Source organism: Bufo gargarizans, chromosome 3 (genome assembly GCF_014858855.1).
Source record: "Bufo gargarizans isolate SCDJY-AF-19 chromosome 3, ASM1485885v1, whole genome shotgun sequence".
NCBI classification, from domain to species: Eukaryota; Metazoa; Chordata; class Amphibia; order Anura; family Bufonidae; genus Bufo; species Bufo gargarizans.
Genome location: NC_058082.1, coordinates 56335252 through 56350567, shown reverse-complemented (window position 1 = coordinate 56350567; position 15316 = coordinate 56335252). Strand labels below are relative to the sequence as shown.

The 15316-nt window shown below is 47.9% G+C and overlaps 1 protein-coding gene across 2 annotated transcripts in view; it reads right to left on the bottom strand.

The window, feature by feature from the left end:
* The window catches only part of CERS5 (ceramide synthase 5), an 88166-nt gene extending 73994 nt beyond the window's left edge, over positions 1–14172 (bottom strand). Inside the window, exon 1 of one of the 2 annotated variants that reach the window (XM_044286945.1) lies at positions 13872–14172. In XM_044286945.1, coding sequence (XP_044142880.1) covers positions 13872–14044 — 173 coding nt within the window. In that variant the 5' untranslated portion in view covers positions 14045–14172. The remainder of the gene's footprint in view (positions 1–13871) is intronic. The other variant, XM_044286946.1, reaches the window with a different exon arrangement.
* Positions 14173–15316: the final 1144 nt, after the last annotated feature.

Sequence of the window (15316 nt, the reverse complement as noted above, 5' to 3'; positions counted from 1 at the left end):
TGCCACCAACGAATTATTACAATAGAGGGAGGAGGGGGGGCACACTGTGCCACCAACGAATTATTAAAATAGAGGGAGGGAGGGGGGGGGCGCACACTGTGCCACCAACGAATTATTACAACAGAGGGAGGAAGGGGGGGAGAGGGGGGGGTCTGCCCCCTGCTGCCTGGCAGCCCTGATCTCTTACAGGGGGATATGATAGTACAATTAACCCCTTCAGGTGCCGCACCTGAAGGGGTTAATTGTGCTGATCACGGCCCCCTGTAAGAGATCGGGTGCTGCCAGGCAGCAGGGGGCAGACCCCCCCCCCCTCCCCAGTTTGAATATCATTAGTGGCCAGTGCGGCCCCCCCCTCCCTCTACAGTTTGTAGTGTATTCTAACTAGAAGCGTCCCCATCACCATGGGAACGCCTCTGTGTTAGAATATACTGTCGGATATGAGTTTTCACGAAGTGAAAACTTAGATCTGAAAAAGCTTTTATGCAGACGGATCTTCGGATCCGTCTGTATGAAAGTAACCTACGGCCACGGATCACGGACACGGATGCCAATCTTGTGTGCATCCGTGTTCTTTCACGGACCCATTGACTTGAATGGGTCCGTGAACCGTTGTCCGTCAAAAAAATAGGACAGGTCAAAAAACGGAAAACAGCACAACGGCCACGGATGCACACAACGGTCGTGTGCATGAGGCCTAAACCTGACAGAATCCTGAGCGCCTGAACATGGTCCAAGTCTGCAGGGTAAGTTCGGAGCCTATCTAAGGCCGTTTTCATGTAGCTTTAGGGCTGATTTACACAGGTGTATTTGGCATTTGTGTTCTGGATGCTCGTGTTTTGTTTTTTTTTGTTTTTTTTTTATATGCTCCATTATGGACGTTTGCTCGCAATAGAAGTCCATAAAGTTTAATTAGATATAATACAGTGCATCATTATGGCATCCAACAGAGGTCACGATATGTTTTTTTCCAGAAGAGTAAAAATACTCCTCTGACCATTTTTGAAGAGTATTTTTAGCCGAGGAGGGGTACCAAAATTGCAGCAATTCAAATACACAATACGTAACCTGCACTTGTTCACATTTGTGTTGGAGGCTCCATTGCAATTCTGTCAAAAAGATCGGATAAAAATGTCTTGTATGCAGGACTTTGGTAAAAAGACAGAAGCCCAAAAAGAAACTGAACTAATATATTATATTATATAAGAAATAAATAAAAAGCGGTGGTGTGAACGCACTCTAAGAGGTATTAATGCAGGGGAACCATAACCTCAAGCAATTATCGCCAAATAATAAAGTAGAGTCCAGTATAGCGGATCTTCCGTATACTTTATCACTTAGCTATAATATCCTGCTGGGCATTTACTGCACACATCACACACAACAATACAGCGGTAACTGGATTCGAGGGTCCTAATGTATCGGGAAGAGACTTCACAGAAAGCAGAAAATGGGCTTCGAAAGAGGCTGTACCAACCCAATCACAAAGACAGCAATACACACAGCAACATCTGCACGTGATCTATGGGAGAACGATCGTCACCGCTGCCTGGTCCTAGAACCCCCTGAATGGTGGGACTCCAGATATGCCGAGTACACTGACGGGCACAAAACAAAGAAATGCACTAACCACACTGGAAAGTATATGATCTTTAGTACATAAAGGTCTTTGGGTTACATGACTGTAGGCTGAATTGTGAGTCATGATACTTTCCGGCAATCCAGGGGAAGAACAAAAAACTTTTTTTTTTTTTCTTATGACTACACGGTGAGCCAATACTAAATGCATGTAGGCATTGCACCCGCGCGGAATACCTGCTCGTCTGCAAGGGGCCTAAGGAAAGTCATGTAAGTAGATGGATTAAAAGCAGCTGATTTATCTACAAACAGGGCAACCGGACGGCTGACAACGCGAGGTTCCATAAAAAGCACCCACACGAGCTTCTCCACGCCTCCGGGCACCGACCACCCTGAGCAGGGCTTTCTGGCCATAGCTCATCAGCGCTGGAGTTTGTGTAGGAAGATGACCGATCTCTTGGACGTAGAGGAGGCAATTAAAGCCAAGGGGTTGCAACCCAATCCCCGACAAGGCTCTCTCGCTGTAACTAATCCATAAGTGCTAATGCCGAGGGACTAGTCCTGTCACTTCTAGCCACACAATGCCAGGGAGCTCCATTCAAGACATTAAGGCCAGGTTCACACCTCCCTGAGTAGCTGTGGACTTATAGTCGCGGGTGAAGTCCACTGGCTTTACCACGGCAAAAATTACGTGTAGTACAAACAGTTTTTTCAAAGTTTGCGGAATCGCAGCAAACAACGAGGAAGATTCTTCCGCTGTATTTTCAGTCACGTGTGTCCCTATCTGGGACTTATACGGCATATCGATAGGCTCTACAGGGAAGTGACACTACAGGGGTTATATATATTTTCCTATGAAAAGTAAAAACATGGAAAAAATAAAAGCAAAAAAAAAAAAGTCTGACTTTTTTGGTAAAAAAAAAAAATAAAAAAAAAAAAATAGACAAAGGCTTTAGGTGGCGTGTTCTTGCACATTTGTGTTTTTAGTGGCCTTTTTTCCTTTCTTTTTTTTTTGTAAAAACACCAGCTCCAGATGTTAGCTGAAGAATTAAAGAGGACCTCTCCCCACTCTCGACATTCCTGTTTTAATAGCTTCATGCATTCCCCATGTAATATCCGTTCTGGAGCATCTATTCTTATGCCTTTATGTTGTGCAGTTCCAATATTATTTCTACTAGAAGTTATGAATGAATTGCTAGCAGTCTGCAGTAAGGGTACAGAGGGTGGTAACCAGTTGGGGGGGGGGGGGTGTACCTGCACAGTCTGACAATTGCAGCACTGATTGGATAGTGAGACTGTGCAGGGACACCCCCCTCAACTGGTTACTACCCCTCTGTACCCTTACTGCAGACTGCTAGCAATTCATTCATAACTTTCAGATGGAATAATAAAGGAACTGCACAACATAGAGACATAAGAATAGATGCTCCAGAACTGTTATTACATGGAGAATGCATGAAGATATTAAATCAGGCATGTCAGGAGTGGGGAGAGGTCCTCTTTAAAGGAAATCTGAAACGCAGGCCACACAATATTTATTTTTTTATCTTTTTAAGAAAGCAGCATGCTAAAGCTAACATTTTTACATCTCACAAAAACACTGGTAGAAAAAAATAAAAAAAACATTTGGTTATTCTGTCCTTTTTTGCTGAAAAAAAAAAAAAAAAAAAAAAGGGACCAGTGTAAAATGCGTGTTAAGAACTTAAGATATTAACTACTGGCTTTTTTTTTTTTTTCTTCTCTTTTTCAAACACAGAAAATACGTCACAGGCTCTGGCCATAAGGCAGTGCAAACATCACCACGCTGGTTACCCGAGCTTCCTGTAATATTTTCATTGCAAAAAGTGGAAAAACTTGTACGTGTGGTCAATGTCATTAGGAAATCTCTTTTAGGGAAGAGGTGGCCCCTCGGTAGCTGCCTGGGTTGCATAAATGTGCTCCACAGCGGTGGAAAAATGGACTTCATTCTATATTACTTACGTGTCAGTGAGGACAGACAGGAGGCTTATACTGGAACACGCGACTGGGCAAACTGGCCACCTTAGATTGTTATTTCTTCTCTTAGGTTCTCTTCGCATCTGCTTTGGCGGCTCACTTCAGAGCCCCCAGTGCAGGTTTATCTATCGGCGCATCTCGAGAAAGCGAGATATATCTATATACCTGCAATGAAATGACGGACATCCTGATGGATCCATCACAGGTTGAATTTCACCTTTTTCACTTTTCTACTCCTATGACGGAGCAAGAAAAATGGACTTATGCTGGTCCCCCTCATGTGTCCTAAACTGGGCACATAACTGCCTTTTGCATGTAAAGTGTTTTACTCGTGTGTGTGTGTTCAGGAAGCAGGAGCGTTACTAAGTGACGTCAGTCACGCGCCGGCCGGCCAGCTCGCTTCCGCTCGCTGCAGTGCATTGCATTCATAGTGAGTACAGAGGCCGGACCTGTTAGGAGAGAGATTGTTTCACCCACACACACACTAGTAAAACACTTTACACGCAAAAGGCAGTTATGTGCACGGGGCCCCTTTATATATATATATATAATCGCGGCATTTTCGGGTCGGCCAAATCGCCATATCGCATTTGCCGATTATCGCGATTCGATTATTTTTTCGATTTATCGTGCAGCCCTATGTCAAACTCACCCCCACTCCGCTACTGAACCAATCGTAGAGCGGGTGGGAGGTTCCTGGATTACATGCGGCGCGAGGATACGCTGCGCACAGACTTAGAGCTGCAGCCATACAAGTGACTGCAGCCATACAAGCCATACCGAGTGTGCGCACAGACTCAGAAAAAAAGAACAAGAAACATCTAATGCGCATGTCCTGCGCGATACTATGGTGCGCACAGACTTGGAGGTAAGTATGTATCTATCAGCTGTGCCCGGGTGGATGCACACGGACTTAGTGAAAGAAATTTAAATAGGAAGCGCATAAGACTTGGACATTAGCGCATAGTGATAGCCAGGAACTATTCCTGATGACTTAAGATCACTCCCAAAATCAAAGGGGAGAGTATAGGGAAAAGTAATAAAATACTACATAGTGATAATATCAAGACATGTGAGACAGTACCATGCAGGAGATCCTAAGTGCCTCTCTTTTCGGGGCATATGCAAAAAAACACTTGGAGTGAGAAGAGACGATTTGGATAGACTAAGGGCTCGTTCACACGAACGTGTTATGCCCGTTGCCGTATTACGCACCGCATTTGCGGATCCGCAATACACGGGCACCGTGATGTGGCCATTCCGCATCACGGATGCGGACCCATTCATTTCAATGGGTCCACAAATCCAGAGATGCGGAACAGAAGAACGGAACACTATGGAAGCACTACGGAGTGCTTTCTGGGGTTCCGTGCTTCCGCACCGCAAAAAGAAAGAACTTGCGATATCTTTTTGCAGAATGGAAGGATCGGGGACCCATTCAAGTGAATGGGTCTGTGATCTCCATGCGCCTGCCCCGCGGATGGTGCTCGTGCATTGCGGACCACAATTCGCGTTCGTGTGAACGAGCCCTTACTGCGAGAAGGAACCAAGTGGATTTATAGACTGGATAGTCTGAGCCCAAAAGGACTTAATGAAGGTTTCACTTTTTCTTCCTTTCTCCAGACCAAGCTTGATGTTTTATATCAGAAACGATCTCAGAATCTCAATAATATATGGGGTGAGTATTTATTTTTTGGTCCATTATAACATATTATTAATTTTATTTATAACTATAATTGTCAAACTTACTACTATGTAGTAATTTATTTCACTCTGAGTTTTTGCATTTGTTGAACTTCTCACTATGTAGTTATTTATTGCATCACTCGGAATATCATTTTGATTCACTGATTCATGCTCCGGTCATCCTTGTCCTGAGGGGAACTTTAGTTTTTAAAGGGAACCTGTCACCTCGTAAATGCATGTAAACCCGCCAGCAGTACCTCAGGGTAGCCCGCAGTGCGATACTAATCATACTTTTCATCCTGCAGTCCGATGCTACATAAGGTCAGAAAACAATCTTTTATCCTCCGTCCGCCCTAATTTGCATGTGAGCTTGAAGTCAAGGTAACCACGCCCCCTCTTGCCTTTGAGTGACAGCCCCAAAATCAGCTTCGCTTTCCAAAGTCTCACGCATGCGCGGTGCCCTCTATTTTACTGCGCGATCCCCTGCCCTGACATGTCCAGATGTCCTAGTGGTCAGTGATGTAACCGGCCACCAGTGTAGGGCTGGGAGTATCAGCGCTGCGGTGGAGAGAGCGCACATCTCCACTACAGGCAAAAAACACGTTAATCAGACACTATTCAGGGAACAGTTTCATTTCAAAGGGACTCTGTCATCAGATTTGTGCCCTATAAGCTAAACATATGGCCATGTCGGTGCTAATAACATGAATCCTAAACTGCCCTTGTGGCTCTATTAGCCCAAAAAACAGGTTTTAATAAGCTGTCAATCACCTACCTAAGGTGCCCAAGAGGTTTTACGTTAATTCAGGGTGCCCGCCTGCACCCCTCGCCGTCTGGTGCCCAGCGCCGCCTTCCTCACCTCAGCGCCGCCTCCTCAATCCACCCGTCCCTCTGCCAGATCCGGCGCCTGCGCACTAGGCTTATCCTGATGCGCCGCGGACTCCTGGCAGCGGCTTCGTTGAGCGAGGTGAGGAAGGCGGCGCTGGGCACCAGACGGCGAGGGGTGCAGGCGGGCACCCTGGATTAACGTAAAACCTCTTGGGCGATTTTTGGGGCTAATAGAGCCACAAGCAGGTTTAATAAGGGCAGTTTAGGATTCATGTTATTAGCACCGACATGGCCATATGTTTAGCTTATAGGGCACAAATCTGATGACAGAATCCCTTTAAAACACTTTTTTCAGCTCATAGTCATTTTAGTACACCATAAAAAGTTCTATTTCATCAGAGTAGTAATTGTTGATCTGGGTCAAGTTTGGTAACGAGCCCTTGTTGCGAGTAAATTAGGCTACTTTCACACTTGCGTTCGGGGCTCCGCTTGCGAGTTCCGTTTAAAGGCTCTCACAAGCGGCCCCGAACGGATCCGTCCAGCCCTAATGCATTCTGAGTGGATGCGGATCCGCTCAGAATGCCTCAGTCTGGCACCGTTTGTCCTGCGCTCCGCTCAGCAGGCGGACACCTGGCCGTGCGGAGGCAAACGGATCCGTCCAGAGTTGACACAATATGGCTCAATTTCAAACGGATCCGTCCCCCATTGACTTTCAATGTAAAGTCTGGACGGACCCGTCCGAGCAACTTTCACACTTAGAATTTTTTCTAAACTAGAATGCAGACGGATCCGTTCTGAACGGATCCCATCATCTGCATTATAGGAGCGGATCCGTCTGTGCAGACACCAGACGGATCCGCTCTGAACGCAAGAGTAAAAGTAGCCTTCGGCTGCACAGATTGAAGCCTAGTTAAAGAGGTTCTCCCATGATTAATGTAAAAAATGAAAATCAGACATCATATAGTACATGACAATATCTTTCTAAGAAAGCCAGAACCAGCCCGGCACCTCACATGGATCCAGAGATCTCCCCATTCATTACTCTGCTAGATTTATATCAAGCTGACAGCTCAGGGGTGTGTCCTCTCTGCTGTAGCTCAGGGGTGTGTCCTCTCTGCTGTAGCTCTCTCCCTATCTCAGCTCAGAAGGCAATTAAAGGATGGAACTGAGCACATGTAGCCATATCAGTGAGATAGACAGAGAAATAAGAAACAGCAGGTGTCCATTGCATAACTTAGTTGCTATACTACAATTTTAATTAAACTGGTTTGAAAACTGCACAATCATTTTTGTAGGACAACGCCTTTAAAAAGGATTCTGTCACCGGGATTATGCCCATCATTGGCCCCTTTACCACTTGATTATCTGGTTATCAGGTGTTTCTGTGGCAGAATAAATCACTCTGCCGGCTGCGCGTCGTCCTGTATAATCAGGCACCTGCCGCCGGCAATGAATCTCTATGAGGGCTCATGCACACGAACATATTTTCTTTCCGTGTCCGTTCAGTTTTTTTTGCAGACCGTATGCGAAACCATTAATTTCAATGGGTCTGCAAAAAAAAAAAAAAAAAACTGGAGTTACTCCGTGTGCATTCCGTTTCCGTATTTCCGTTCCGCAAGAAAAGAAAACATGTCCTATTATTGTCTGCATTACGGACAATGATAGTACTGTTCTAATAGGGGCCAGCTGTTCCGTTCTGAAAAATACATACGGTCGTGTGCATGAGCCCCGAGGATGAGGGATGGCAGCAGTGAGCCCTCGCCCTCATACAGAGGGGATGATGGCTACATGTCAGTTTGACTCTCTCTCAATAGCCAATTATCAGGATTGGACTGTTCGTTATTCAGTCAGCCCGTGTGAAAGGGCCTTTATACTATATGGACGCCGTCCCGCTGGGTGCACAGAGCTTATCTGTGGTATATTATAGTGGCGCTCCGCCAGCGACGGACAAAGTAAATAAGCCTGGACACCGGCTCCAGGTCTAAAGGTGCACTTACACGTAGATTATTGGGAAGAGCAGCACGGAAGGTGTGAATGAGGTGAAAGACAAACAGACGACTACATTATCTGGTTAGAGAGTGATCGGGATAGTCAAAACTTCAACAAAACGTCAGCTCCGATAGCCCAGAAAGCCTCTTCACAAGTCTCCCTGTGTGAACAGATCTCAAAGGGGCTGTCCGATTTATCTGAAAACTTCCCCAAAGACCCCTAAAATAGTCCCCTGCCGTTTCCAGCGCTGCCGCTCCATCCTCATCTCTGGTCTGTGCTCAAAGGCAGCAGTGACATGGCAGTTTATGGCACATGACTGCTGCCAATCACTGTCTACGCGACTGCGGAGGCGGTCACGTGCCATGTACAGCGACATCCCCGCTGCAGCCAGAGCAGCAACTGCTGGAAATGGCAGGGGATTAAGGCTCCGTTCACACTCGCATTTTGGCTTTCTGTTTGTGAGATCCGTTCAGGGCTCTCAGAAGCGTCCAAAACAGATCAGTTTTGTCCTAATGCATTCTGAATGGAAAAGAATCCGCTCAGAATGCATCAGTTCGCCTCCGTTCCGCTTTGGAGGTGGACACCAAAATGCGACTTGCAGCGTTTTGGTGTCCGTCTGACGAAACTGAGCCAAACGGATCCGTCCTGACACGCAATGTAAGTCAATGACACAATCTGGCACAATAGAAAATGGATCCGTCCTCCATTGAAAGATAATACAAACGGATCCGTTCTGAACGGATGCAGACGGTTGTATTATCTGAACGGATCCGCACAAAACGTGAGTGTGAAAGTAGCCTAAAGAGGTTCCCTGGGCTTTTAATATTGATGACCTATCCTCAGAATAGGTCATCAATATCATATTGGTGGGGGTCACACACACACCCGGGACCCCTGCCGATCAGCCATACGAGGATACAGCGCGCGCGGCGCGCACATGTGCCGTCTCCTGTCTCTCTTCCTGCTCACGGCTGCTCTGCCATAGACAGCAGCAGAGAGCAGAAAGAGAGAAGGAAGAGGGTACGTGCACACTGCGCGCGCCGTCTCCTCATACAGCGGGGTTGCCAGACAACCCCTTTAAGTCGTAAGCATTTTAACACACACAGGGGCTTTGGGGATATTTTCAAATAAATTGGACATCCTTTTAAAGGGGAGTTACAGTAATTTCAAGTTATCCCCTATCCGCAGGATAAGCATTAGATCAGTGAGGGTCCTAACAATCACAAGAAAGGGGACCATGTACCCCACAGAGCCCCACCAAGTGAACAGAGTGGCCGGTCAGCCATGCACACTGCCACTCCTTTAATCTCTATGGGACCCGACGGAAATAGAGCGGGGTACCTCCGTTATCGTGATCCTGGGGGGTCCCAGCGGTAGGTCTGATAGCTCCTGTGGATAGGGGATAACGTGTACCTACCAGAATACCCCGACCGGTCACTCATTATAAGCAGTGTGTGCGGATGGAGCTGAGCACACACGTACACGCTAAAGGCGCTTTTACACGGACCGATTATCAATCAGGTTATTGGGGGTGAGCGTTTGTTTAAATTCTCGCTCCTGATAATCTGCTGGCAATGACGCGATGAACGAGCCGGTGCCTGTCCAATGCGTGATCCTGTTGCGCTGCCAGTAGTGCCTGCGCAGTAGATTGTGGTGCACAAGCAGTGATCTGCTGCGCTGGAACAATGATTTTCTATGGGGACAAGGGGTCACTATTGATCGCTTGTCCCCATACAGCAAGGGGGGGGTCAATAAATACATGACGTATTTTACCAACTTTTCCCATTGAATTATATATCTGCTCAGCTCCTCCTGCTCTGCACCCTGCGGCCTCCAGATGCTCTGCATGTCCATGGGGAGATAAAATACATAAGTTAAAAAAGGATTTTTGATTTTTATTGCTATTGCTGTCATTAAAGTCATTTCATATTAACATAAACCTGAACCAGCCGACAGATTACATTTATCTATGACTCAGGGGACAACCTTTGCACCTTGAACAAGGATTGTGATCACAGAAGGCAATGCCCGGCACAGAGGCAGAGGATGGCAGGCGGTCAGATGGGCAGGCGGTCCCTGCACAACGTGCTGCTTTCAGCAATGCAATCTAAGATTGCTTTAGCGCAAATCCAGTAAGATGCCGCTTTAACGTAAATCCAGTTTTATAAATTTCATCCCCGCACCCCCAACACACAACGGGCACCACGGACAAAGGCACACGACCGAAGAAGGAATGTATGGAGGAATAAGGCTACGAGGAACCATGGCATGACCCCGGCGCCCTGCTCTGCATTACCTAATTTAAGGAACTTTCATTGGCGAATACAGTGGCACCCAACCCCCGCAACAGCTGTTTGAAGAGAAAGCAGCACTTGTATGAGCACTGCCTTCTCTTCATTGTTTACCTGCCCGCCGTGAGGTGAGCGGCTGTAATTACAAGCCGTCCCATTCCCAGACAGACCGAGCCGTCCCATTCCCAGACAGACCGAGCCGTCCCATTCCCAGACAGACCGAGCCGTCCCATTCCCAGACAGACCGAGCCGTCCCATTCCCAGACAGACCGAGCCGTCCCATTCCCAGACAGACCGAGCCGTCCCATTCCCAGACAGACCGAGCCGTCCCATTCCCAGACAGACCGAGCCGTCCCATTCCCAGACAGACCGAGCCGTCCCATTCCCAGACAGACCGAGCCGTCCCATTCCCAGACAGACCGAGCCGTCCCATTCCCAGACAGACCGAGCCGTCCCATTCCCAGACAGACCGAGCCGTCCCATTCCCAGACAGACCGAGCCGTCCCATTGAAGTGAATGGCGTAGCTGTAATTACACTGCTCACCTCCACCGATCCGTTATCAGTGACCTATCCTGAGGACATCAGCATAGAAATAGCAGACAACCCCTTTAACGTGTAAACCCAGCATCAGGGAGCACTCAAGTGCCCGACCAATGGTCCACGCACTGCTCCAGAGGAGAAGACTCCCTGCTTTGGCTAAAATGGTGGCGGGGTGGGGGGGGGGGGGGGGGGCATATTCCATCCAATAGCCCCAAACTTCTCCAAAGGGCTTTCTGATGATCAGAACAAAATGTATGGGGAAGCTCTATATAAGTGAGTAAAAAAAAAAATGCACAAAAACCTGAACCTGCAGAACATCTAAATGATCCACCTAAATATCTAATGATGACTTTAGAGGGGTGGAATTTATAAATCTTTGCTTCTATTCCGCTACTATAAAACAAAAAAAAATACCAAAAAAATTTACAGCGTGTCTGCAACGGGTGAACATACCCTAAGGCCTCATGCACACGGCCGTTGTGTGTTTTGCAGTCCGCAAATTGCGGATCTGCAAAACACGGATAGCATACGTGTGTGTTCCGCAATTAATATAACTGCCTATTCTGGTCAGCAAAACAGACAAGAATAGGATGGGTTATATTTTTTTTTTTGTGGACCACGGAATGGAGCAACGGATGCGGAACTGCGGCTCGGATGTGGACCAAAACAACGGCCGTGTGCATGAGGCCTGACAAGGATCTTCTCCCAGGACTCCCATCATCAACCCTGAGGAACACTATGCCATCTGCCTTCCATTGCAGGAGGATCTCCCAACATGTACCTCTGACAGGAGGCAAATGCTGGATGTGAACAGAGCCGAAAACCTCCAGATGTTCTGGTATGAGAAAATCACGAACAATCTATAATACCGTAATCTGTCAATTCTGACCGCTGTCTATTACATCGGCTCCTATGTTCCTCTTATAAGGAGTCTATCCTGGGTTTCCCAAAAACTGCCCTCGGGGGATCTAAACAGGGGGCCATAATGACATAGCTGGTGGTTAAAAGGATGGGCCGGATATCCGGTGGGCACGTCTGCAGGGCGAGTAAAGCCTGGGAGTGCATGCTGGAGGACGGCGATGATGGATGTCCTACCTCCATGATACATCATCACAGAAGGACAATTGATCCCTGAGGGTCTGACCACTGGGATCCCCACCGATCAGCAGAATGGTGGTTTCCATCTCCCATCTGACTAGAGCGGCGAGTCCATCATGTGCGCCTCGGCTCCATTCAAACCTAGCCTTAGATAAAAGGGCATGGCCACATATGTTAAAGGATTGTCCGAGATTTTGATATTGATGGCCTGTCCTGAGGATAGGTCACCAATACCAGGTTGGTGGGAGTCCGACTCCTGACACTCCTGCTGATCAGCTATCTTCCTAGGCCAGTGACATCACGTACTTTGGTCACATGGTCTAGGCACGGCTCAATCCCATTCAAGTGATGCTGCAATACCAAGCACAGCCACTATCCAATGGACGGCGCTGTGCTTGCCAAGCTGCGAAGAGGCTGTGGTGCTCACCCGAGTGTTGCGGCCTCATTACACTGCTGATCGTCAGGGGGCTGGACCCCCGCCCATCAGATACTGATGACCTCTCCTGAAGACAACCTCTTTAATAACATAAAAAGTAGACCTCAGACTACATACAATGTCAGACCCCTTAAAGGGAACCCGTCATCAACGTTATGCTGATCTCACTGATGGCAGCCTAAAGTAGTGACCGATGCTCTGATCTCAGCGATATGTCACTCATCAGCTAAAAGTCAGTGGTTGCCGAGAACCAGAATCATAATCATTGCAGCCCAGGCCTGGAAAAGAGTCACATCTACCTGAGAAGAGTCCTGGTTATTATAATCTCCTGCTCTCACCCATCTGCTGATGATTGGCAGTTCTCTCCTAGAGAGAAAGGAAGACAACTAGGTAGAAGACTGTAAGCCATCAGCAGGTGGGCGGGAGATCATGAATAACCGGGACTCTTCTCAGGTGGCCAGGACTCATCTCCAGGCCCAGTCTGCAATGATTGTGATGTTGGTTCTTGGCAACCACTTACTGTTAACTTTTATATGACAGACCCCTGAAATCAACTCACCTGTCTCTACTTTATGCTGCCGTTAGCGTGGGCAGCATAAAGTGATGTTCCCTTTAAAGGGAACCTGTCACCGGGATTTTGTGCATAGAGCTGAGGACATGGGTTGCTAGATGGCCGCTAGCACATCCGCAATACCCAGTCCCCATAGCTCTGTGTGCTTTTATTGTGTAAAAAAAAAAAAAAAAAAAAAAAAATGATTTGATCCATATGCAAATTAACCTGAGATAAACCCTGTATGCGAGATGAGTCAGGGACAAGTCATCTCAGGTTAATTTGCATATGGATCAAATCTGGTTTTTTTCCCCACAATAAAAGCACACAGAGCTATGGGGACTGGGTATTGCAGATGTGCTAGCGGCCATCTAGCAACCTATGTCCTCAACGCTATACCCAAAATCCAGGTGACAGGTTCCCTTTAAATATATTCAGATCCAAGATCCCCAATATTAAAGGGTTTGTCCAGTTTTAGAAAAGAAGAAATAATAAGCGGCATTACTCCGCCATCTCAGCCAGCGATCCCCCGGCTACAACAATGACACAACGTCGATGACATGACACGACACCGCTGCAGACAACCCTCTTAGTATCAGAATAATAGGGTGACCACAGGCGATGCCGTCATGTCCGCAGTTGGCAGATATCTCCTGTGCAGCAGGCACTGAGGACCTCATGATGCCAACTGAGGATACCTTACTGTGGGCGCTCCTGGACCGACAACTTGCCAGCCCCATAAAACTGATGGCAGCACCCAGTTACTGCCCCAACTGATGCCACAGGCAAGAGCCGGTGTCATGAACAGAGGAGCAGCCGTCAGAAGTGGAGTTCCCCTTGAAGGGATGGGGACGGTCCGGTCTATGGTCCGGGACATCTCACCTCTCGAACAGCAGCCTGAAGGCGAAGATCCCCAGCGCCATGGGGAAGGCGTAGAGGAGGTGTCCGGCCCGCGGGTACTGCTCCCCGCTCTCCGTGTCTGCCAGGTCCGCCCAGGTGACGTTCTGCGGGAGCCAGAAGCGTTCATTCCAGAACCAGGCCGACAGCGCAGACATCTTCCAGCAGCTCCGGGGTAACGCTCCCCAGCTCCTCACACTGACACGGAAACTAGGAGGGGCCGACAATGCTGCCGCCGAGGCCCCGCCCACACAGCAGACCGCACCCGGAACATCTTCTCACCGCGCCCGCCATCTTGCTACACCTCCTGGCCGCGGGAGGCATTTTTCTACACTCGGCTGTCACCCGCCATATTGCTGCCCCCAAATGAGGACTATGTCACGGGTCTCCCTCACATGACGTCACCTATGTGCGACAACCGGGGGGAGAGAACTGTGCCTTACACCCGAAAGCCTAAGCTACTGTTTTTCGCCGTCATCTCTCTTTGTCACATGACCTAAACCACTCAGGAGCCCATACACTCTAAGCATTACCACGTGCCTGTACTGACCAATCATATCATCGCTGGAACATGATAGCAGACGCCTGACAGGTTGCCATGGGAAACGGAAGGACTGGAGCTCATTGTAGCGGATTATTTTTTACGTGACGGATATGGCTTAGGGCGGACCCATTCAATTCAATGTGGCTGGAAAAGACGCAGACAGATTCCGTTTGCTGTCCGCATTCGTACTTCCATTCTTCGGCTCCGCAAAAAAAATAGAACATATATCACGGATAAGGATAGGACTGGTCTGTTGAGGGCCTGACCTTCCATTCCGCAAAATGGGGAACGCACACAGCCGGTATCCGTGTTTTGTGGACCGCATGGTACGGCCTTGTGCAAGAGGTCTTATTATTTTGCTCTTGTTACACATTTGGGGCAGATGTAACAAAAGTGAAAATAAATAGAGGAGTGTGCGCCCTATAGCAATCAAGAGTCCATTAGGCTACTTTCACACCAGCGTTTTTACTGGATCCGTCATGGCTCAGCAAAAACGCTTCCGTTACTGATAATACAACCGTCTGCATCCGTCAAGAACAGATCCGGTTGTATTATCTGTAACATTGCCAAGACGGATCCGTCATGAACTCCATTCAAAGTCAATGGGAGACGCATCAGTTTTCCATTGTGTCAGAGAAAACGGATCCGTCCCCATTGACTTTCATTGTAGGTCATGACGGATCCGTCTTGCTCCGCATCCCATGATGGAAAGAAAACCGCAGCATGTTGCAGATTGCTCTCCGGTATCAGAACGCAACCAAACCGAACGGAATGCAATTTGGAGCTCTCCGTTCTGTTCAGTTACGTTTTGTCCCCATTGACAATGAATGGTGACAAAACTGAAGCGTTTTTGCAATGAGCCGGACCGTGGTAAAGTTACACGTCG